Raw genomic sequence first — 24,604 nt, 5'->3', positions numbered from 1 at the left:
GGATGAGAGATAGAACCGAGTATTGATTAAAAATATTCAATATGGTATTAATATCAAAACCGCCAATTGTGAGCACTGACAGATGCAATATTAGGTGATACAGAAGCAGTTTGATTAAAACATGTTCTCCACAAACTCAGATTCACTGTAATATTGTTTTCCTTCCCAAACCCTCACAAAACTTCCATCACTCTTTTAATCATCACGTCTGCTTGGCATTCTCTCAGTACCTGAGGGAGCTCCGTCTTTAACAGACTGAAAACTCATTTCAACACTGCTGACATTTCACCAGCACTCGAGGCCTTGAGTTTTTTGTCTTTTTTTCTGACATAAAGACACACGTTAATCTGTTGAGTGGAGACACTTTCTACTCTCACTTCTGACCTGCAGCCACACACAGCTGTAGTGAAGTGGACAGAGGTCAGGACAGTGTTTTAGGCATTTTACATGACGGACCTTTGCACTGGACATGTCAAACACTTCACTTAACACAACCACCGGGCAAAGGCTTCATCTACATGATGTGCATGCGTTAGAGGTGACACTGTAAAAGGGCAAATGTGTCGACCGTGACCCTTCTGCACGTCTGGCAGTTTGACATTTTACTCCTAAGATGAAGGTAAATTAGAAAACTTTTCCGCCGCAAAATGTGGATTCAGTGTGGAAAAAATCTAACATCAACAATCAAATTAAAGAGACGATGAAACACAGACAAATAAAAAGCGTCATTTAATGTACAAGAAGGAAAATTAACTGTGTACGCAAGCAGAACGAGTGCACACGCGTTCAGAAAACGGAAACAGGCGTGGAGCGCGGTACCACATCAATTAAGTGTTGAGGCTGAACGACAGCAAACAAAAACGTATCTTCTGAGACACAGCAGCTTCTCAGAAGAATAGCTGCTGTGGAAGCTGTGGCCAAAACATAATAACAACAACAACAGCAAAATAAACGAGAAAAGCAAAAAAAATGTGCAGAATTTTAAAAATTAAATTACCAAAAGTAGTGGCACATTTTCCCATGTAATGCTGCAGTTCCATAAAATCACATTAACAAAGCTGTCGACCAGCTGATCAGCTGTACTCTGATAGTGGAAGTACATTCTATGACAGAGTACCTCGAAAACACTGCAGTGCTGTTGCGGTACCACATCAAAAGCAAAGAGAGGAATCACAGTTTACTGACGATTGATCTTGAAGCCACGTTTTAAAAAGAGGAGGAGGAGAAAAGTTTCAAACATAGTGCAAACACAGAGAAGCTGCTGCTGCTGCTGACTTCAAACTCAATTAGCATGTGAGTACCTTTTGTTTTTTAAATTTTATTTTCATGAGACCTACAGGATATTCACCCAGACACCTGATTAGATTGTTGTAATAAGTGCTTGTTAATTATAAATGAAGGTAAGTGGACGTGAGCTTTTACATACACTGTAACGTCTGAGGAGGAAAAGCACAGGAAAACACTGCTCGGCTCAACAGGAGAAATAAAGCCAACCAAATCATTTGGAGTTTTTTTAGAACATAAGTTTGAACATAAAACATATGGACACTTATTTGTTAAAAAACAAACAAAAAAAAAAAACACTTCAAAGTAATACAAACCCAACGGGAGCCAAATTTGAATCATGTGCCAAATCTAAATGAACTACTAACAAGACTATTCAAGTTTTGAGAGGAAGTCACACTAAAAAACACACTCTTTCACAGTCCTGTGAACAATGAAAACGCCACCTGTGACTTGTGGTCTTCTTCCAGCAAGGTGATCCTTCATCTGCAAAGCACTTAACAGACCAGCAGGGGGCCCCAAACTCTGGTCACAGCGTCTCATCAATACTATTATTAGCAGTCACATTCATTTAAAAAGCAGGTACCAACACTAAGGTCCACACAGGAGCCTGCGCAGACTTCACTGGACTAGACATCTGTGGTGCGGATGCCGTCGTCGTCCAGGCTGAAGGGGAAGCTGCATCTGGTGTGAGACTGAGGCTGCGAGCGGTGTCTCCGACGCCCACACGCCACATCCCCAGACGCCGTGAGCATCCCCAGTCCACTGGTGGAAGGGACGGGATTCGCGCTCGGGCAAGGGGCCGGCGCGGAGAGGGAGTTGGAGGAGGAGGAGGTGGAGGAAGAGGTGGAGGAGGAGGAGAGAGAGGGTAAGGTGGGCACCGAGCTGAACGCGCAGTCTTCGTCCTCCGCGTCCAGGATGGAGGGCTCGCACGGTGGGACGGGCGTCCACGGCTGCCAGCCCGGAGCCACAGAGCAGGACTTCACCAGCACAGGTCTGCCCTCATCGCCATGTTGACCACGCGGCGCAGAGGAGGAATTGTGACTCCGGTAGAGGGAAGACGCACGTTTAAATGAAAAACCCTGCAATAAAAGAGAGAGATGAAAAAACCAGCTAAAAAATCCTGGACAACATCACAAGCAAAGGATAAATAACTGACAAGGGAGCAAAGAAATGGTGAAATGTAGTTACTGTTTGTAATGGAAATAAACAAAAAGCACACCAGCTTTATGATTCACACACACACAGTCAGAGAAAAGAGATTGTTATTGATGTCTTGTTCCAGAGGAAACAGGTGAAACAACAGCGTTACCTTAGGGGGACCTCTGAACTCCTGGATCTTCATCTCGATGTCCTTGATCCAACCGTGCATTTCCTCTGGAGAATCTGTCTGCAGAGAAAAGTTATTACAAGTTAAGAGTGTAGCATGTCTGCAGGCTTTTTCACAGCCGATTGCACACACACACACACATGATGTGAGTGTGTGAGCGAGTGAATGGTTGTTTGTCTTTATGTACGTGTCCCTGTGATGGACCGGTGACCTGTCCAGGGTCTGCTGGGATTGGCACCAGCGACCCTCATGTTAGAGGATAAAGTGGTAGAAGATGAGTGAGTGAGTGAGTGTCACATCATGTTTGCATCTTTTAAATGCAGTTATTTCTACTCAATCAAAACAATAACAAAAAAAAACCCTATGATGTCAGGAATAGAGCAGGGACACTTTCATGGACACATGGCTTTGAGGGGAACATGGAGTAAACTAGGGTGAATTCAAAAGATGTATTTTAAAAATTGCTGTATTAAAAAATACAATGTCAATAGATGTATGACGTGTAAAAAGCAGTGACAACAAGTAAAGAAAAAAAAGTTGTTTATTGTAATGTTAGTGTTAAGAAGCAGAGCCTGCGACTCACTAATGAAACAAACTGCTGCAATGACATATTTCCACAGGGACATTAACGTTTGCCACTGTGGTTTATTTTGATCCCCACTGCCATTGGCCTGTTAAAGTAATAAAAACATGTAATCTTTATAAGGAAAACTAAATATATTTGTACCCTATGTTTAAAGAGTTACATCATCAGCAGGAACAGTGATGTCGATAATTGTTTCATTATACCCTCGCTGGATTTAGTGAGTTAAACTTCTTTGCTGCACATTCTGTCACCAAAGCTCTCAACACACAAGACACAAAAGCACAGGGGAAACAAACAAGACAACAATTTCCCATAATCTCACATCAAACGGGGTCTTTTCTTATTGTTTTGAGCAGCAGAAAGTGCATACTGTTCACTTATGTCATGTTTAGGCAAAAATGATCTGTTTTTGTTGTTTCATCCTGACTTGATGTCATGTGTAAGCAGATATAGTATATGTATATACTGTGTATGTGTATATGTATATGTATATATATATATACATATACACATTTTTATTTTCAAATATTTTTTAATTTTGGTGTCTAAACCACCTGGATTTTGCTTCATTTTTTTTGTCATGCTTCCTTTGAGTCCGTCCGTCCTGATCACATCCCCAATCTTCATCAGCTGTGCAGGATGTTGTTGTTATGGTAACAGATGGCTGTGCCAGTTTCACAAAAACAAACTTTTCATACTTGTGCCACACATCAGCAGCAGAGCATTTAGAGAAAACAACTCACACACACACACACCTGCAAATACAGATCACCGTCTTAAATCAGCGAATCAAACCCTTTAAAAACTAACTTTAAAGAATGACCAGGTGAAAGGGGTTTTACCTGAATGTAGAAAGTCCGGGAGCTGGTGATGATTTCAAACAGGTTGTCTCTCAGCAGGAGTTCCCTGTAATGAAACACAGAGGTGGTAAAGCAAAGCAACATAAAGAGTCTCTTTCTGTGACATCATAAACAAATCAACTGTGGCATGATTTGTTTTTGAAATGCACATTTAGAAAACTCGGAACTGTAAACGAGGCTGATTCTAATAATTCTGGAGGAAATTAGTAGTCAAACGTTAATTATACATTTATTTTGTATCACTGTGTCACTGTGAAATTTCAGCACTTTTGCCATGTAATTGTCAACGTATAAGAAGAGAAATAAGGTCTTATTTACGGTCTTGTTTGAGAACCACTGATCTGTAGAAGGTTAATAAGTGAACGTAAGGCAGTTAACTCTCAGAGTTTTCTCTGACATCAAGTTGCCGGATCATTTGTGATGTTGGCAGAAATATGCCTGTGGAACTAGAAATTACGATAAAAGCATTTATATTTTGGAAGATCTGAAGGCTGACATAATCATAGAATTGACTTATTTATGAGAAAAGTATGAGTGCATATCTACTTTTCCTCAACCGATCCAATTTTACCACCGACTGGAAATTAAAACACTTGTATACTGGATATATAAACTCCCAGAACAAATCTCTCTAGAGGAAATAAGAACACGAAAGTGAATAGTTCTGTATTTCTTAGAAAGAAAATGTACCACATGAAGCCTTTAAGCCAGTAAAGACAGTGAGTGTTGTTGCCACAGGTGGATTTCAGACAAATCTCAATCAGAGAACTGCGACTAACTTACTCCTGCAAGGTTTTAATATCATGTGACACGATGACAACATACGGCACCAGACAGAATTTTAGTCAATACTGTATCATGTGCCAACGTATCCTGCTGTCTGTATGTAACCTGCAGGTTTGATACTGTTTATTGTAACTGATTAACTGGTTCAGTTTTTGTTTTTTCATCATTAAAGCTGTCTCTCTGCTTTTTTCAGTGACTTAAATGTGAATATTCATTTGTTTCTTTGGTCCATTTCGTGCTAATTTCGGTTTACTGACATTTTTAGGCTTGGGGATCAACATTTTCTGACATTTTCTATAATGAAACGACAATCATTATTTATGCTAGGCAAGAGCCTGTCCAGAGTGCATCATACACTCCTATACAGTTTCTGTATTTGTTCACTTCAGTGATCGGTGTTTGACTCACCCTGACTTGACGAGACACTCGTGGACCCTCTGAATGTCCCTCAGTTGAATGGCCCTGAGCGGCTCCTTGTCCTGTAACAAACACAGACACAGGGTCAGACATGAGAGACAAAAAAGACCATGGCATAGACTCAACATAAAAAATGGATGTGGGTTTTCCTTTTTTTAAAAAATAAATAAATAAATAAAAGGAAGGAAGTAGGAAGGAAGTAGGAGTTAGCCACCAGGGGGCGAACCCACAGAAAGCAAAAGGAACTGTGTCTGAATAGATGGCTACGGTAACAATGAGTATAGTCGTCCACTATGTCCATTTTTCTGTACAGTTTATGAACCACAGTCTCCACAAATACAGACAAGAGGACAAAAGTCCTGGATCCTCACCCCCTCGGACTTGTAGTAACTGACTGTGTTGTCGTCCAGAGTGAAAAACCGCCTCTTCCAACTTTTCCTCTGAAAACATACACCGCATTACACACAGTGACTTTATTACTCACACGTGATACGGCGAAGTGTTCTGAGTACTCACCACATTTCCCTGTTTCACACAGTAACCACATCTCAACACGCCCAGCCTGTTGCCCTTCCGCTCTCTCCCCTCGGTGTCTTCGTTCTCGTTCTGAAAGGAGTCATCATTAAACCATCGTCATTACCTGTGCAACAGTGCAGGTCACTGTTATGTAAACGCTCGGGTGGGTTGCGACTTTTGCTTTGTCGACGTTAAACCTTAGAACACATGAGCATTTAGGCTGCTTTTTTCCCCGCATTACTATGTTAAAATGTATATACAGAGGATATAAGAATGTACAGTACAGAGCACAACCTATAGGCAATTTCTAAAGAAATGATCATTCTTTTTTTCATTTTCAATAACTATGTAAACACACCGTTGAAAGTTTGCTTGGCTCATAGTTATGAACAAAAATAAAAGAAAAACTGTCTATTTAGTGACTTTAGTGAAGTACTATTACCTCGATCTGTGTCATGTGAGCACAAGGGTAAATACCACTGTCAGATTAAATACATCGATGAGTCTAGGGCTGAAACAATTGCTGGATTATTAAACGACTGCTACATTAATCGCTTTGAGGTGCGGTTTTTTTTTTTCATAATTTTAAAGATGTTTTCGGGTTTTTCAGCTTCTTAAATGTGTATGTTCTCCGGTTTCTTTTCTCCGTATAACAAAGAAATAATCAAAACTGAATCATTTTGGTTTGTGGACAAAACGAGACATTTGAGAACATCATCACTTCCAGGTTTGACATTTTGGTTGTCGATGGATCAAGAAAAGAATCCTTTTGTTTGCATCAACACTGGTTGAAGCTTCCTCTCTACTTTACCTGGATGGGAGTGTGCACCACCACTCCGCCGATGATCTCAGTTTTGTAGGCCTGCTGTCTCTTCCCACCGTGACTGTCCGCGATCACCGCGGTCACATCAGACCTCTGTGGTGCAGGGCCAGATTTAGGAACCTGTCAGCGAGTAGATGACATTACGTGACATTAGCGGCAGAAACAAACTGAGGGGGAAACATTTGCTTCTAGGGGCCAGTGGTCATGACCACACACTATCTACTACAATACTACAATGACTATTTTTTTATAGATTACAGAAGCTAATGTGTTTACATCCAGTCAGAGACGACATGTCACATGCTTTAAGTGAAAAATACTAACAAAGAAAACACTGGAAGTATCACCTCCACTGAACCAGTGCAGATTAAAACATCCGTGTGTGTCCAGAGACTCAAACTTTTCAGCTCCAGACTCTTCACCGGAGGCAGATTTATCCCCTATAAGATCATTAGCTCATTCGTCATCCTCCTCTTCCTCACATATACTTACAGTCATATGGTGACTGTAAGTATATGGTGACTGTAAGGTGACTGTAATCACATATGATTACAGTCACCTAATCTCTCAATTCATCTTAATCTAATGTCACACTGGTAGTGTGACATTAGATTAAGATGAAGTGAGAGATAAGGTGACTGTAATCATTATTATTATTCTTGTGTAAATTACTTTGTACCCTGGTTTATACAGTATTTCTGATTTTCCTCCACGTACCACCAGTTTGAGAACCATGGAATTAGATAAAGACACGTGTATAAGTTTATGTTCACACATTAATCCTTCGCAATTGCATTTCCTGTCAAAGTCGTCGCAATTAGATCATTACTAAAAAAAAATCGTTCAGCCCTGGTGCAGTGTTCCAACAACTTGTGAACACACATATCTCACATATCAGTCAATGACATGGCGACGTCCTACAGTTCAAACTCAGCACAAAAGAAGGAGGAAAATGCTGATTTAAGTGACTTTGAATGCAGGCTTGGTTGTTGGTGCCATGTTAGGGTCTTTAATCCCTAACATGGCTGTCAAACCTGGTGTATGACATGAGATTTATTATGGTGTTGTTAAAAAAAAGTGGGATTTTATGTGTGAATTTTTTTTTAAAAGGAATAAAAATTCCCTACTCTCATGTGACTGAGGATGAAAAAAAGGATATCGCTAAAACAAAATGCATTTGTCACTGTTTTACTTCTCCCTGCAGTGACTTTTTTTTTTTTTTTCATAAAAAGGACCTTTTTTTAACGCAGTTTCATTGAGGCCGAGGAAGCCGTGAAGCGGCGGCAGAGCAGCGCGCCGAGCGAAGGGGGAAGTGAAAGAGATAGTGAGCAGCGCTGCTTCCTGTGTCAGTGAGCAGGTGAGACAAAAAGAGAAACACTCTTCTCTGTCAGGAGACATCTGGATGGTGCCGGTTATAAAGACCCCGGCAATGTCAGTGTACACAAATATTATGCAAATGTGCCTGACGTGCTCACACACACACACACACACACAACAGTGTTTCGACACCTCTACCGCAGTGACACAAGTGTGTTATATGGTTTGTATTTATACGGTTCTTTTTTAACACTATAGTTTTCACCCATTCACATAGCACATTCACATGTTCACAATCTCCTCATACATTAAGGGCATGATGTGTGCAGTCGACTGCAGCCGTGCAGGTCAAATTGGTTTTTGCCACATCACCACAATCTGCAGCTTCCTGCACCGAGGTGGAAACTAACAGCCGTACTATCAGTAACTGATTTCATTTTTCTATGTGGACATTACACATTACGCTTATTTTATAATTGAATGTGAAAATAGTGAGCGAGTGAGCAGCAGACAGACACTCACAGTGATCTTGCTGGCCTTGTTGAGAGCAGCGACCCAGTCCCTCATGTCGGCGACATCATTGGCCTGAAGGAAGTATCGCCGCGAAACTGCATTTATGACTGCAGGAGTTTCAAAAAAAATTAAAGAAGAGGGAAAAAATGAACGTCCACGTCGTCATTAGACAATTTTATGTAAGCAACATGAACACCATTGTGGTGGTGCTGCTGCTGCTGCTGCCTAACATTGACTCACCAAAGCAGAACTCTGTCTTGGGCTTTTGCTTCGCTGTGGCTTCACTGACCTGGAGAGGAGAGGAGAGGAGAGGAGAGGAGAGGGGAGGAGGGAGAGAGGGAGAGGAGAGGAGAGGAGAGGGAGGGAGGGAGAGGAGGGAGGAGAGGAGAGAGGAGAGGAGAGGAGAGAGGGAGAGAGAGGAGAGGAGAGGAGAGGAGAGGGAGAGGAGAGGAGTGGAGAGGAGAGGAGAGGAGTGGAGAGGAGAGGAGGAAAAAAGGAGAATTTTATTGAATTTGTTTAAAAACGTAATACACTACAGCCAGCCTAGTCCAATGGTGGTCCGTGGGCCACATTTGGGCCCAGAGCAACCTCTTAGTGGCCCAGCCTGTGGTCCAACCAGAAACAATGAGAACCAGAAACTGGAAAACTAGGCAAACACTTCTGACATAAATTCCTACAGTAGCACTGACCATGAACGCAGCACTCTGTGTAATGTGAGATGTTTATGTAAAGGTCAAATATCACATCATGTTTGTCTTATTTCAAAGAGAAAGAGAGTTGATACTACGCACTTAAAATACTCACAGCTAATACTGGGCACCTTTTTTTTGTTTCACATTTTTAGCTGACCTAGTCATCTTCTTTGCAGTCGAACACAGACCAACTGTCTGCTCTCATACTTAATCTTAATCTGAACTTTAGATCTTCTCGTCTTTGTCATCTTCGGGGATTGACCTCTAGATCATAGATCATAGATCATAGGTCAGACAGCATGCTGCATGCTCATTGGCTCACTAACTCTGACAATATTCCATAACAAATGATACAGACTCGATACCCAGTTGATTCCACTGAGTCGGATAAGCCTGATGTCGTTCTGTAAAGGGCGACGTCTGGAGATCTTCACACAGAGACTGAGACGGAGCTTCAGCTCAGAGCTGCGTGTGACCACCGACACCAAACCACAGATAACCCGGAGTGTTATCTGTGTATCTGTGAAGCCTATTTGCATGTTTCCATTTGTGTGCACTCTCTGAGAATGGATGAGTTCCAACAGTTACACCTCACAGCGGCGGGCAGTCGAGAGAGATTACCTTCGAGATGTAGGTTAATTTCAGGCTGCCAACGAAGCTGGCTCCACTGGGCAGGTTCTGCAACACGGACACGCACATACTCGTCATTGGTTACACGGTTACACGGCTCCTATTGGTCAATTTTACTTCCTCTTGCCGTTTGTGCAAGCATGAGTAACGTGTGTGTGTGTGTGTGTGTGTGTGTGTGTGGAGCACCTGAGGGTTGTCCATGTACCACAGCAGAGCATTTCCCTGCGTGTCCAGGATGAAGTATCGTCTCTGGAAGCGGCAGCTGTTCTCCTTCTCCTCTATGTCCAGAAAACCACACACACGATTCAGTCGGTCCAGGTACGGCATGCTGCTGCTGCTATCACATATCACTGCGACAGATGGACACAGAGAGAGAGACAAGAGTTTGACATGGAGGCACGTCTGAAGGAGGTAACAGACAGAGACAAGGACAGGCAGAAACCATCTTTCATTTCAAATAAATACACACACACACACACACACACAGGAAGAGAGAGACACGCTCACACTCAGCAGTTTTTCATGTGACGTGATTGAGGCTGAGCAGCAAACCCCGAAGCCTGAGGCTGAGCTGAGGCTGAGCTGAGGCCCTCCACCACCACCACAGCCAAAAATTACAGACTGCGCTCAGGATCTGCACACACGCACATTTCCACTGGCCAGAGAAGAAAGACGAGAGCGAGGAGAGGAGAGGGGAGGAGAGGGGAGGAGAAGGGAGGAGAGGGGAAAAGAGAAGGAGAGGAGAATAGAGGGTTGAGGGTGTGTGTGTGTGTGTTCATTAAGAGGATGGCATGCACGTGTGTCACTGTTCTAATCAGCCCAGACACTCAGGCATGCTCATGGTTATTTCACTTCTTCCAGGAGAACTTCATCCACAACAGATATTCTGACAATAAATTGAAGGAGTATTATTTCATTCTTCTGGCAGAACGCTTGGCTTGAGAGTTCTTTATTGAGCTACGGTGGGAACTCTTCCGTCTCTCTGGACTGAACGTAAAGTTATAAAAATGACTTATTGTACAGCTGTAGGATTATAATAATACTAAAGATTTTTCTTTCCCCATTTCACAGGACGTTACTTTCCCAGATATTTTAATGTATGGAAAGAACCTGGTCGTCATGTGGCCCCACAGGTGATATGATGGCAAACATCTGTGGCCGAGTCTTATTTTCCAAGAAGAAGACAATGCAACTGACATTGATGGAAAATAGTTTTTTGAGGACCGTCCTGGCTGCAAACCTCTCCGATTAATCCCACGAAAATGTCATCATCATCATCACCATCACCCAACAAAACACAAACAAAAAGCCCTTCTCGTCTTCGCGCGAGCTGCCGAACCTCCTGTCAAACTATTTTTAAGACCATGGTTAGGAAAATACTTCATCTTGAAACTGCTTTGAAAAACTTGTGGGCTGAGCTTCTGATGCGTCAGCCATTCAGCATATTTTCTCCTTCCGTTATAATAAGACAGAGAAATACAAACGAGCGAGTGGCGCTTCTGCAGAAAAAACCTGGGTGTAATGGAAAAGTAGGAACAATGTGGCAAGAGGTCAGATACCAGCGACGGTGGCACATAAACACACACACACACACACACACACACACACACAGCGCTTTCTGGTTTAACCATTAACCGTCACAGGGAGAGAAAGAGAAAGAGAGAGAGAGCGGCCACGCTGTGGAATCTCTGGCAAAAACTTTACCAAGAAACACAAGCCAGGCAGTGTTTATCCGATTTATCAGTAGCTGATGGATATTATCTAATCTACCAGTGAAACTAAACACGGTCTGTGTGCATGAGGACAAAGCACGGCACACACACACACACACACACAGTCCACCACAGATGTGATTTCAGAGATATTTCCTTCTCCCACAGTCAGTGTGGTGAAGTGACACACACACACACACACACACACACACACACACACACAGATGTTCAGCATCTTTCCTCCAACACAGAAACCAGGAGTAAGAAAGGCTGGAGAGTCAACTCGTGAATTAGCTGCAACTGGCGATTCATTTCTCGATTCATCAGGTAGTTGTTTGGGCCATAAAACGTCAGAAAATGTTGGAAAAAATCCAGGTAATGATGATGTTTTTCCAGTTTAAATGATTTTCTTTGTCAAATGGAGCAAAGAAACCAGGAAATGGTCACATTTAAGAAGCTGAAAGATTTAGAAATATTGTTTTAATAATTGATTATCAAAATAGTTGCAGCCCTAGATTAAAATATACATTTTGGCAGTAAAAAAAAGAGGTCAAAAGAGGTCAAAGGTGATGCAACGACATACATATTTGGCTTAAGTCAAACTCGACAGACTTTGTGTTTAATCAAGATTCAGTTCAATATCCACTGTGTAATAGATTTACATGAAGGAGCATTTTCACTAAAGATGCCATGGAAATATTAAACTACTCTGTATTTCAATATGACAAGTAAAACTTGAGTGAATGAGTGAATTACCACAACTAAAACCACTCCCAGTAAAGTGTGTGTGTGTGTAACAAGTGCAGCTGTCGTCATTTTTTGCTAATTGTGTTGTTTTAAAATGTGAAATTAAAAATTGAATCTTCTCTTTCTCAAACTTACACAACAACTCAGGGCCGGTCCAAGCCTTTGTGGGGGCCGAAGCTGAATTTGACTTGGGGGGGGTCCAAGACTATTACTGATATTTTTATTTACATCAAACCAGTGTCACACTTGAAAACACAAAAAAAGTGGCCTAGTATGAACAGATACTAGGCCACTTTAGCCACTAGCTTTCACTTATAATAAACACTAATTAGATATCTAAATGTATCTAAAGACATCTAAATTCTTTGATTTGTGCATTTTTTTTGTTTCTCACACTATTGGAGGACCCCTGGTGATCAGGGGGCCCCAAGCAGCCGCTGAACTCAATTATGCCTTGGACCAGCTCTGGATTTTTGAGACAACAAAAAATTTGAATTGTTTTGTTTCTTGACTGGTTGGTAATAATAATAATAATAACAATAATAATAATAATAATTATTATTATAATGATAATATGAGCAGCGACACGATATACAGTGCCACCGACATAAAATGCAGCTTGAAGTGATTGGTAAAACAAAATCTAAAAATATAACACATAAGAAAATATGGTGGTTTTAAAAAACGCAAGGGAAAAAAAACGATGACAAAGAAATACACTATGACGTATAAAATCACTTTTATGTTAAATCTAATGTCAAACTTTAGGATTAATGATCAATTCCTATTATTTCTGAAATCTGAAATAGGAATTGTCACTGTGACGTATGTTTGTGTAAAAAGTTGATCTGTAAGTCAACGACATGGAGTCAAAAGATTTTTCCACCATAATGAGGTATAAAATTTTATTAGTCAAATAAAATAAACAAAAAAAAAATGCAAAACTATATACTATAAAAAGCTATTATATGACTATAATAGCTTTTGGTTTTGGACAAAACAAGCGACCTAAAGATGATGTTGTGTATTTTCTTTTTATGGTAATTCCTTGGTCTGTACATATTTCTGCTCTTAGCTGAAGGAACTGTGACAAAAACAAAATGTTCTCCTGGGCTGAGAGAGATCCATCAGGGCTGCAACTGACGATTAGTTCCACAAGTATTTTCTCCATTAATCAAGTACTTGTTTGGTGCATAAAATGTCACAAAATGTTGAAAAAATGTTTCCCAAACCTGGAAATGATGACGTTCTCAAATGTCGTGTTTTGTCCACAAACCAAAATGGTTGAGTTTTAACAATTTATTCCTCAAATGGAGCAAAGAAAACCAAGACAATATTCACATTCTAGAAGCTGGAAAAAACAGAAAACAAAAAAAAACCTTTTTCTTTTCATTTCATTTGAACTATCTCGCGTTTCATCACGATGAATGATAAAACTGAAATACGGGTTTCAATGATAACACAGGTGCAGCTGGTTTATTCACAGCATAAATAAATAAATGTTGATTTGCAGGCAGCAAACGTGTGTTTATGTTTTGGTGTTTTGGTTTGTCGCAGCACACAAACGCCACGTACCAAATATCACGCGTCTCACATTTTATCATGGGGATTTTTGATAAAACATTTAAATCTTAATAACACTTCTGGCTTGCTCTATGTGCGGCTAAATATGAATATGAATGAATCTCTCTCTATTAGCCTGACACCAGAGTCACTGATGTTAGTGGTCACTCTTTAATCCAAACTGAAATAATCGCAAAAGCTGCCAATGAAATCATTCTATTTTTGTTTGTATTGTTCTATGTTCTGTGCAAATTTTGAAAAAAAATAAAGGAATATTTACACAGTGGAAACAGTTCCTATCTTTAAATTCTCACCCTTGCATTTTATTATAAAAGTTAATCAATTTGTTTTTATATAAGTGTGTGTGTTTTTCATTACTCCAGAATGAGACCTTTAATATTTATGTCAAGAGACGAGTCAGCGCTATGGTGGCAGAAGCTGCCACTTTGTACCACCATGTTTTTACAGCAGCCCACAACCAACAAACTAAACATTTAACACAAAGGCTACATATGTTCTACAACACACTTATAAGGGGAGGTGAAGGTGAAGGATACCCACTTACAACAATAAATGTACCTTTAATTTACCGAGCTGTTAACAACACATATCTGCTGATGACGAGTCACGTCAGAGACGTTCAGATGACCACTGTCTTTTCAAAGTAACAGCCGGCAGCTTCTTGACCTCTCGTGGCACATCTTTTTTCCTTCTGTATAGTGTGTGCACAGTAAACTAAACTAAAATACAAAAATACTATATCTTATTTTGATAAATGGTGTGGCTGCTGCACTATATAGTTTATTTTGGTAAATGTATTAATTCAGTGTTTGGTATTTTTATTACATACATATAATATAGAATACATTATAACCCAAACCAGATTCATATCCAGATACAGAGGTGACGGTGTGATATAATGTGATGTGTCCTGCAGATTCCTGCCAATACAAGATACACTAGATATGCTCACCCCTTGTCAACATGAGGCGACAGGCTGCAACAATTATTTCATTAATCGATTACTAAATGAATCCTCAACTATTTTGATAATCATTTCATTGGTTTTAGTCCTTTTTTTTCCAGTAACTGAAATTAGTTTTCTGGTTGTTCAGCTTCTTAAAAGTGAATACTTTCTGGTTACTCTGCTGCATATAACAAAGAAATCCTTAAAACTGAATAATAGACATTTGAGAACATCAGTTTGACAAACACCAATCAACATTTTCTCACATTTTACAGACCATACAAGTGTTGTAATGTAACAAATACGTACAAATACTTCATGACTGTACTTAAGTACAAAATTCACATATCTGCACTTTACTTTGTTATTTATATTTCCAGCAACTTGTACTCCCCTACATTTCCACTAACCATCTTTGTTACTTGTTACTTACTACCAAATAAAATCAGAAGAAGAAGAGTTGGTCTTATGGTCTGTATTCAGTTTTGTATAAAGTACATAAAGGGGATATTTGAGTAAAAGTACAAGTATCTTACCAAAAACAAAAACTTTTTTATAATGTTACTGAAGTAAAAGAAACTTAACAGACCATTACCAACTCTTCTTCTTCTGACAGTATTTAGTAGTCACAAGTAACAAAGGTAGTTGCTAGAAATATAAATAACAAAGTCAAGTACAGATACGTGAATTTTGTACAGTAAAGAAGCTGCAACATGGGGTCTTGCTCAAGGACACACATAGACTAGCAGGGACAGGAATTGAACCCACAGCCTTCCGGTTGACAGACAACTCGTACAGCAAATGTCATATACTTTAAGACTAAGAGATATCATAAAAAAGTGACTTCAACTTCTACCAAAGCCATTTTCTGATAAGATACTTTTAATAAGGTACTTTATACAAGACTGCAAACAAGTAGTCCATTATGAAAAGAATGTTTATTGCAGCTCTCAGTTGCAGCAGTGCATGAATAAAGGGATTGTGAGTGCAATGAAAAGCTTAGATGTTACTCAGCATCACCTGACAGACACACAGACAGACAGACAGACATGATGACAGACATGTTCAGCTCAGATGACCTGCACTGACTCACCAGAACCAACGGCCTGCCACACCTACCGCACACACACACACACACACACACTGTGGACTGTCTGTGTGTGTAACTCACCCTCTGTGGAGACTCGGTGTGTCTGTCACTGTGCGCCACAGCCTGCGCCACAGACAGCGCCACAGCCAGCGCCCAGCGCGGCTTCGAAGCAGAGCGGAGCAGCAGGACACTTGTTTGGCTCGACCCCGGTGAACACCAGCATGGTCCGGCAACTTTTAACAACTTTAGCGCGCTGCACACACTCACGACGCCGGCGTGGATCGGACTGTCAGCGGTATCATCTGTTTGTTTGCGTGATCGGATTACAGACGACTCGTCTTTTTTCCGGGTAGGACGCCTCGTTATTAGAATAAACCAGCCCCGGATGTGATCTATGCGCCCTCTCAGCTCCGGCCGGGTCCTCCTCCTCCTCTCTCTCTCTCCTCCTCCTCCTGCTACTGATCTGCGGCTGCTTCATATGAGGAACTAAACTCAGTTCAACTGCCCTAAAACCACACGTATTAACATAACAGCTTCAGTGGTACGGCAGGTTTGGCCGCTGTCCTAGTTTTCTAGAGAAACATATATCTATCTATCTATCTGTCTGTCTGTCTGTCTATCTATCTATCTATCTATCTATCTATCTATCTATCTATCTATCTATCTATCTATCTATCTATATGTTAAGAAGACATGTTGTATGGTTAGGGTGATCATGGTTCAGTTCATGTTAGGGTTAGGCCAGTAGTAGTTGGGTTATCTGGAAATCTGGTTATGTCCAGGAAATTAATGACTTCTGAAGTAATGCAAACCAGAGTGTGTGTGTGTGTGTGTGAGAGAGAGAGAGTTATTGTATTTGTGCTTTGTGAGGACCAAAACTAGTATAAACTAGGGGTGTCAGGGCCACATTTGATAATGTGAAGATGTACCGGGTCCAAAGGTCACTTCAGTCCTTTTTTCAAAAGTAACATTTACATACAAATGCACTGCTTTATAAAAAAATTAAATTTTCATTGTCACATTTATCATTTTTAAATGGTACTCTAACCAAATCTAAGCCACACAGGAGTGAACAATGAAAAGAAAAAATGACCCTAACCCTTTCACATCTGGAGTCAAATAACATAAAATGAGATCACTGGTGGGTTTCAAACCCGGGACTCTGTTTTCAAAGCAGAACTCCTTACCTTTTTGTCCAAGTCCCACTCTGTCCATAAATAATACATTATAATACTAATCGACTGCACTTTGGACATGCCCGGTATAAACTATATCGAGTGAGGACATTTTTGCAAAGTGAGGACTTTTTTGGCTGGTCCTCACTTCTTTAAAGGGCTTTTTGGTGGTTATGACCTGGTTTTAGGGTTAGGATTAGAATTGGGTTCAGGTTAGGGTTAGGCCAGTAGGTCAAGGGGTCATGGTTAGATCAAGTATTGTGTCCTCTGGAGTGAGGACATTTTAGCAAAGTGAGGACATTTTGGTTAGGGTTAGAATTGGTTTCAGGTTAGGGTAAGGGGCTAACATTATGCATTATGTCTATGCGTGTCCTCACTAGGAATGAAGCGTAGACGTGTGTGTGTGCGTGTGTGTGTGTGTGTGTGTGTAAACTACTGTAGGTCCAAGGTTCCATTATTGTCATTCTGACTCGTGAAGAGATTAGAATTTCTGGTTCAAGCTCAATAAATGAAATACATCAGTACCTGCATGATGAAACATGCTCTTATTCAGCGTCTCTGCTGCACCACTGCTTCAACCCGTTGTCTCCTTAAATGTTTTAAGTCCACAAAGACGTGGGAAATCAGAGCCACTTTACATGCATGTGAACATAGGACAGCTAAGATTGTGAGACTGATTGTGCACCGTTCACTCTCATATGCGTGTGTTATCTTTTCTCATTTGTCTTGAAAAATGAGGTCAGAACACACACACACATACAAACTTGTTTTAATATCTTTGTGAGGACACATCGTTGACATAATGCATAACGCTGGCCTCTTATCACAGCTAAAGCTTAACCCTTGCCCTGACCTTAACCTAAAACTCAATTCTAACCTTAACCCTAAAACCAGGGCCTAACCCTGAAAAAGTTCTTTTAATTTTTGGTACAGAACGCAACTAATAGAAGTACACACACACACACACTCACACAACATGTGACACAACATAATGCCTTCTTTAGCCTCTTACCCTATCCTTAACCCTCAAAAAGCCATTTGAAGTTGTGAGAACCCGCTAAAAAATAATAAGGCGACGGTAGATCAGTGGTAGAGCAATTGTCTTTCAAGAGGGTTGTAGGTTAGATTCCTGGCTCCGCTCGCTTGTCTACATGCCGATGTGTCCTTGAGCGAGACGCTAGCAAACTCCATGTTGCTCCTGACAGCTGTGTGTGAATGCATATGAAACATGGTAGAAAACACACTGCACATACACACATACACACACACACGCACACGCACGCACACACTGGTTGTGTTATAAAAGGAAGAGAGTGTAAACCTGTATAAACAGGAACACAGTGAAGAATAGTATCATTCATGCTGTCATGGGATGAACCTGATGCATGTTCCAAAAAAAAGTGAGTTATACTTCCTGTACTTTAAAGTCTAAAGCAGCAGCAGCAGCAGGACTATCAGAGGTGTTCTCTTTGACTACATAGTTTGATTAGAAAGTAATGTTACAGTATGTATTTGCTGTATTTAATCAACCAATCTTTATTTATCAGGGACAATGTAGTGGACATAATAGTGGACATAAAGTGCATCTAATGTACTGCACAAAGGATATGTAGCAATTTGCTAGTTTGCAGCTCCTGTCCCCGCCTTTCCCTGAAGTAATACTTCATTCATTAATCAGTTATAATCAGTAATCAGGGCCGGCCCAAGTGTTTATGGAACCCTAAGCTGAATTTGATTTGGAGGCCCCCCTTCCAACCACCTATTATTGATACAAATGTTACACTATATTAACCTTAGAGGGCAGTAAAATCATAAAAGTGTCCTAGTATTCATTTGCACTTTCATATTCAAAGTGTGGTGATACTGATCTTGAAAAAAAAAAAAAACAAGCAAATGTGCACTAAATGAGCAAACCTTCAACTCCAAAATAAAACCAAATCACTTAAACTCAACACTCTTCAGATATCTAAACATATCTAATCAGGAATCAGGTTAATTTGAAATACCAGTTTCACTGATAACAATGGTACAGCTGGTTTATTATAAGAAATAAATGTTGATTTGCAGGCAGCAAAACTGTGTCTATGTTTTGGTGTTTTGGTCTGTTGCACCGCCCAACACCACTGACCAAAGAACACGGCCAAAATCACAACACGGTAGAAGATAAAAAAAGGAAATAAAGTAGGGAAATAAGAGTATGAAATACTGTATGTGCAAGAAACGTGCAAGAAATATGAAAACAAGAAAAATGAATGGCAAATGTTGTCTAATAATCTGAACTGCTGTTTTGGCATCATGTTCTATTGGAGAAGACCTGAGACCATAAAATCCTCATTTAAATGTTTCTAGACATTATAAATCAAGTAAGAAGTTGGCTCATTTTCCCATAGACCAAGTTGTTGGTGGCTATTCAGTTTGTATTTTTATTGCGCTTTTCTAGATACATTGGCATGTAGACTAGCAGAGCTGGGAATTGAACCTTTGAACCTTTTGTGCATGGTCAGTGGTTTTACAATAGTGTTTTAAATTATACATTCAAAACAACCGCTCATTTTTAAATGTTAATATTATTGAAATATTTTGTTGTATGTTGATGGCGTAGTACAACTCAAACTGTGGTCTACCTAAATACAGTACTACAGTGTTACTTCACTGTTTGCTTCTCCACCTTTACACAAAGGTGATCACAGTTTAAGTTGAGTGATGAAACCGCGTGTGTGTGTGTGAGAGAAAGAGATGATCTGATTTCCTGGTTGCAACACTTTTGAGCAACACTGGCATTTACAGATTGTCATTGGGTAAAAGAAGAGAAAAGAAAAAAAGCGTGTCCTCCTGTTGAGAGGAAGTGGTTGCAGGTCATATGACGTGGACAGACACCTACCTCACTCATTTTCATATACATGTCCTGTGGCGACTGCACAGGACTCAAGTTAGAAGACAGTTGAAGAAGGAAGCCTTGAAATTCCCGCCGACCACTCCTTTCCTCTGCTGAAAATCACAACTGCTGAATTGCTCTTCAGTACAGGTGCATCTGCAGGTATACACACACACACAACATATGTATACACATATTTATATGTGTATATATATATATATATATATATATATATATATATATACACATGACTCAATCACATGACTCAAAAATAATAGGTGTGATTGCATCTTTATTCAGACAAGCGTGAAAGCACAGGCATTTATGGTGTTAAAATGCTCTGTTTCCTCGCAGGTTACCACAGCAACGGCATGTGGTTCTATAGTGTCAAGCGTGTTGTGCTCTAGATTCACACACCGGCAAGCATCTACCGAAACCACACCCACGCCAACACTGTCTATAGGTCAGAGGTGTAAGGAGGTGTTCTTCACTCTGTACACATTAACTAACCACAAACACCCGCTGGGTTTATTGGCCGATTTTCTCAGCTTTACGTCAGCTTTAATGTGTAGACACTGACAAGTTACTATTCAAGTTTTTGATGATCATATAAAGGTCCAAGTGTGCAACATGCACAGGGGTTTGAACAATGTATAACTGCTATAGTGTATAACTCAAAATAAAGTGTTCAGTTTGTGTCCGGGCAGATAACGAGAAAAGAAAACAGATGAGAGTTAGAGCTGATTGAGGGCCAGACGCAGCATCAGCGTCATGATCAGCAGCGCGGAGCTGGAGGCCAGAGCCCCTGCGCTGTTGCGGTGGTGATCCCCGTGGCTGTGGCTCCTGTGGGGCCCGTTACAGTCGTCGCCGAAGCAACACGCCATCTTGGCTCCGGAGTTGCCGCCGTGAGCCTTGTCGCAGAAAGCCTTGTAGGAGCACGACTTCATCACCGTGTCTGAAAGAGAGCACGCACCACTCTGGGTTCAGAATGTGTCTACAATGGAAGAGTCACTTGTTTGCTCTCTCATCTTCCTCCTCTTCCTCACATATACTTCACACACTGGTATGGTAACATTAGATTAAAACGGAGCGAGAGATGCGTGACTCTAATTATTATTTTTCTGTTATTTGCTTCATTGTCTACGCAAAATTCCTCAACTTCACTCCGATCACATACTCTGGTTTACACGGTAGAACAGTATTTCTGATTTTCCTCCAAGTACCACCAGAGGAAGCTTGAGTGCATCCGGTGGTACACGAACGAGAGTTTGAGAACCATGGCGTTTAGAGCCTCACTAAGAATCACCTGCTTGTCTTTCAGTCCCATCGCACTTAACTCAACTCACGATGTGGCACTTATGGTGTCAATAGTTGGATTCTGGTCATTTTCATCCCCTCTCTGCTTCTTGCTAATGGAATCAACAGCAGCTTTTCTTCTTTTTTGGACTTGTATATATTTTTGACTACATGATGATGGAATGTGGTGTGTGTGTGTGGTGTGTGTGTGTGTGTGTGTGTGTGTGTGTGTGTGTGTGTCTATAACAGATTGCTCCACGGGGAGGAATAAAGTTGTATTGTATTGTCACAGTTTCTTTGTGACTAAAGACCGAGTGCTTGTGTTAATTTCGTACGACACTGTGAACCCATTGAACTGCCTTTAAACAAACAAACACACACACACACACACACACACACATGTACAAACACACACCAAACAAATCAGCTCACAGAGATCAGAGGTTCTCATAAACAGCTGGGATAAAATCCAGAAAACCTCAAATAATGAGGCGCTGCAGAGGCCCAGGTTTTATGATCACACACACACACACACATGCTGAACTAAACTGTAAACAAACAAACAGAACAAGACATTGACAGAATCTTAAGGTTGTGTGTATCTGCAAAGCATGCAGCTGTTCTAACAAATACAAACATACAGCACAGTTACAATAGGGTATTAGTGTGGTAATAACTGTGTAGTAGAGAAGTAGTGAAGGGTCATACAGCTAGGCGTCTTCACTGGCTTCCAGCCCTGTTTTAGAATTGAATTTAGGTTTTACTGATGACTTTTAGAGCTCATGTGGTTCTGGCCCCAAGCTGCATTTTAGACATGTTGACCCCAGGCAGGGGCCTCCTGACTGGGTCCAGGGTCGAGGTTCAAATCCAGAGGAGACCGAGCCTTTGCCATCAGGGCCCCTGGACTTGCCTCGAATGGCCTGAGGTTCACAGAACCAGTGGCGTCTTTTAAATCACGGTCTTAAAACCCACTTTTATTTATCCATTTCTATGTTGTCTACCTGTTTCTTATCCTGACCTTTATGTTGACAGTTATTATCTAAAATTTAATTGCTTTATTTATATTTTTATTACCAACATTGGCGTTAGTTTTTCTTTATTTTCTTCTTTGTCTTTCTCTAAACCTGGTCTGTGAAAGCAGTTTGTAAACTCTTTTTAAAAGGTGCTATATAAATTGAGTTATTATTAATATCATTAGTTTATTGTTCTTATAGTAATTATCAAGTAATAGCTAGGTTAAGGCATGGCCTGAGGGAGCATGGATTTCAACTTTATAATATGGTAATTATCCATTTTAATGTGACAGTAGCACACAAATATTAATATTATTAAGTTATTGTCATTACCGAGTTATTGCATGGATATAAGATGGTATTACTGTAATATTATGTCCTTATGATCAGTCCATTACCATTGTTGTTACTATATTATTACTGTATTGTTAATATACTATAAAGTGAGATATTACCCATACTTGTGGCACTGTTTTTCCTCCCACTCTTCCTTGTCTTGTGTTGTGCTGACCTCTAGTGAGACACATATACTGTAAATGTGTAAAATGTGTGACTTATCTATCATGTTGTTGTTCCTGTGTGTTTGTGTGAGTGTGTGGTCACTCACTGGGTCCTGTGATGGTGGAGCAGGCGTCGGCGTACTGAGGGCAGGGGGTGGAGCCCTGCCGGTTGCAGTCCTCCTCATTGGACGCCACGCACGTGTGACACTTGAGGGCGTGGCCTTTGCAGACAGAACAGGAGAGAGCGCCTGACTTGAGACTAAGCATGCATATTCACAGGCAGGTGTGAGCATGAATATACACACAAGCACTGACTCACTTTTGTAGGGCTCGATTTATTTCCAGCTATATTGATATTCTTGTCTTTCTAATCTTGCAGGTTTAAATATGTGACAGCTTTATGTGATAATTGCATCAAATTATACAGGCTCCACACTAAACCTGCTCTATTCATTCATTCATTCATTCATTCATTCATTGTCTCCGCTTTATCCTCACAAGTCCATCTCATGGACAACACATAGAGACAAAACAAGTCAAGTTAGAGTAGGGCTCTCAAACTTGTGGCCCTCAATTTCATGTGGCCCACCACCCAGCATCAAGTTTAAAGGTCTGTGTTTGATATTTATAGAATAATTTAGCATTACAAAAAACATCTACAGGTTTATTTTTGTCTCACACAGTTGGACTTCTTTTTTTACTTGAGCCCTCCTGACCAGACTAGATGCTCAGTGGCCCCCATTGTCATTTGAGTTTGAGGCCCCTGATTTAGAGTGTTCAATTAACCTGTGCATGTGTTTGGAAAGGCTGCAAACCTAGGTCTTTTTGCTGTCAGGCAACAGTGTTACCCACTAGGCCGCTGTGTGGCACTAAACCTGCTTCATATCCGAGTAAATGAACAATCTTACAGGATCATTTGTGCTAGTCTAGTCTGAATCCTCCCTCACTGATAAAAACAAAACAAAACAATAGCAACAACCCACAAATCCAGAGTTGGTGTGTCTGTGTGATAGAAACTTACTGTGACAGGCCAGAGCGATGAACAGCAGCAGGGCGAGAGCGGTCTTCATGGCGGCTGTGACGGGTCACTGTGTCTTCAATTGTCCTGAGTAAAAAAAATTGAGCGGGGACATCTGATGCAGGGGGACGTGGGGGTGGAGGTGGAGGATGAGACATGGGAAGGTGTCTGAGGGCATTAAGGTCTTATCTCTGTAATCTCCATCTATGTTGCACAGCCAGCAGCCTGCAGTAATAGACTTAACCGAGGGAGAACCACACACAGAGAGAGTCTTGTGATTAACTGAATTTCTAGGTCATTTGTTTGAGGACTGGTTCCATGACTCTGTTTTTATGACTGTTCTGTGTGTGTGCATCATTAGTAGTACTTAGGGCTGACTCTAACCATTTTTTGGTGCCCAGGGTAAGACTTGGATTTAGTGCCCAGAGAGAGGTTGGCTGGGGTCTGAAAACTTAAATGACCTGGGGGTCACTACGCGTACGCGTGGCCCCGTGTTGAGTGGGAGTGGGCAATAGGAGCTTTAAATAACATTGCAATGACAATATTTGTGACATTATTTCTTAGACTTTCAAAATAAACGTGTTTGTTTTGATATGGAACAGTGTATACAGTTCATAAAAGGAAAATTTGATGCAAAAAATATTCAAAATTGATATTAAATGGTGGACTGCATGAAATAGACTGAAGGGCCGCAAGTTTGAGACCTGTGCTTTATGGTATGGTAAAATATGTACAACAGCAACCATTAGTGTTTAAAATGGTTACTAAGATACCAATTGAAATCAATGCAGGGACATGGTTGCCTGGAGACACTGTATTTATGCACAGACACATACACAACTGTTTTATTGTCAATTGCATTGAACTTATTGTATCCACAGTGGCATGTGTCTA

The 24,604-nt window shown here is 40.7% G+C and overlaps 2 protein-coding genes across 3 annotated transcripts; both read right to left on the bottom strand.

Moving 5' to 3' along the window:
• Positions 1-712: 712 nt before the first annotated feature.
• On the bottom strand, positions 713-16,231 carry plekha2 (pleckstrin homology domain containing A2). Its single transcript, XM_044026989.1, has 12 exons — positions 15,915-16,231; positions 9,941-10,104; positions 9,746-9,802; positions 8,673-8,721; positions 8,442-8,539; positions 6,591-6,722; positions 5,780-5,869; positions 5,635-5,703; positions 5,255-5,325; positions 4,043-4,106; positions 2,597-2,674; positions 713-2,366 (listed from the first exon to the last, which is right to left on the bottom strand). Exons 2-12 carry the CDS (start codon positions 10,079-10,081, stop codon positions 1,914-1,916), a joined length of 1,302 nt encoding a protein of 433 aa, XP_043882924.1. The 5' UTR covers positions 10,082-10,104; positions 15,915-16,231; the 3' UTR covers positions 713-1,913.
• Positions 16,232-20,155: 3,924 nt separating this feature from the next.
• On the bottom strand, positions 20,156-24,235 carry si:ch211-113d22.2. Of its 2 annotated transcripts, none has more exons than XM_044025885.1 (3): positions 23,714-24,235; positions 22,800-22,940; positions 20,156-20,838 (listed from the first exon to the last, which is right to left on the bottom strand). In XM_044025885.1, the coding sequence occupies exons 1-3, from the start codon at positions 23,760-23,762 to the stop codon at positions 20,618-20,620; spliced, it is 411 nt and encodes a 136-aa protein (XP_043881820.1). In that variant the 5' UTR covers positions 23,763-24,235; the 3' UTR covers positions 20,156-20,617. The 2 variants fall into 2 exon arrangements, with proteins under 2 accessions (XP_043881820.1, XP_043881821.1); XM_044025886.1 differs by having other exon boundaries at positions 22,800-22,913; positions 23,714-23,976.
• Between the last annotated feature and the right edge of the window lie 369 nt (positions 24,236-24,604).

The sequence above is a fragment of the Solea senegalensis genome, linkage group LG5, assembly GCF_019176455.1.
Source record: "Solea senegalensis isolate Sse05_10M linkage group LG5, IFAPA_SoseM_1, whole genome shotgun sequence".
Taxonomy (NCBI): Eukaryota; Metazoa; Chordata; class Actinopteri; order Pleuronectiformes; family Soleidae; genus Solea; species Solea senegalensis.
Note: the sequence above shows the minus strand (reverse complement) of the source record. Positions and strands in the feature narration are given on the sequence as shown.

What these genes read in the sequence shown, in the direction of transcription:
- plekha2 (XM_044026989.1), bottom strand. Translation starts at nt 10,081, where the DNA reads ATGCCGTACCTGGACCGACTGAATCGTGTGTGTGGTTTTCTGGACATA. An exon ending in CAAGACAGAGTTCTGCTTTG is followed by an intron (nt 8,540 to 8,672) that starts GTGAGTCAATGT and finishes AAACTCCTGCAG; the next exon opens with TCATAAATGCAGTTTCGCGG. An exon ending in TGGTGCACACTCCCATCCAG is followed by an intron (nt 5,870 to 6,590) that starts GTAAAGTAGAGA and finishes GACTCCTTTCAG; the next exon opens with AACGAGAACGAAGACACCGA.
- si:ch211-113d22.2 (XM_044025885.1), bottom strand. Translation starts at nt 23,762, where the DNA reads ATGAAGACCGCTCTCGCCCTGCTGCTGTTCATCGCTCTGGCCTGTCAC. An exon ending in CATCGCTCTGGCCTGTCACA is followed by an intron (nt 22,941 to 23,713) that starts GTAAGTTTCTAT and finishes GTCTCAAGTCAG; the next exon opens with GCGCTCTCTCCTGTTCTGTC. An exon ending in CTCCACCATCACAGGACCCA is followed by an intron (nt 20,839 to 22,799) that starts GTGAGTGACCAC and finishes GCTCTCTTTCAG; the next exon opens with ACACGGTGATGAAGTCGTGC.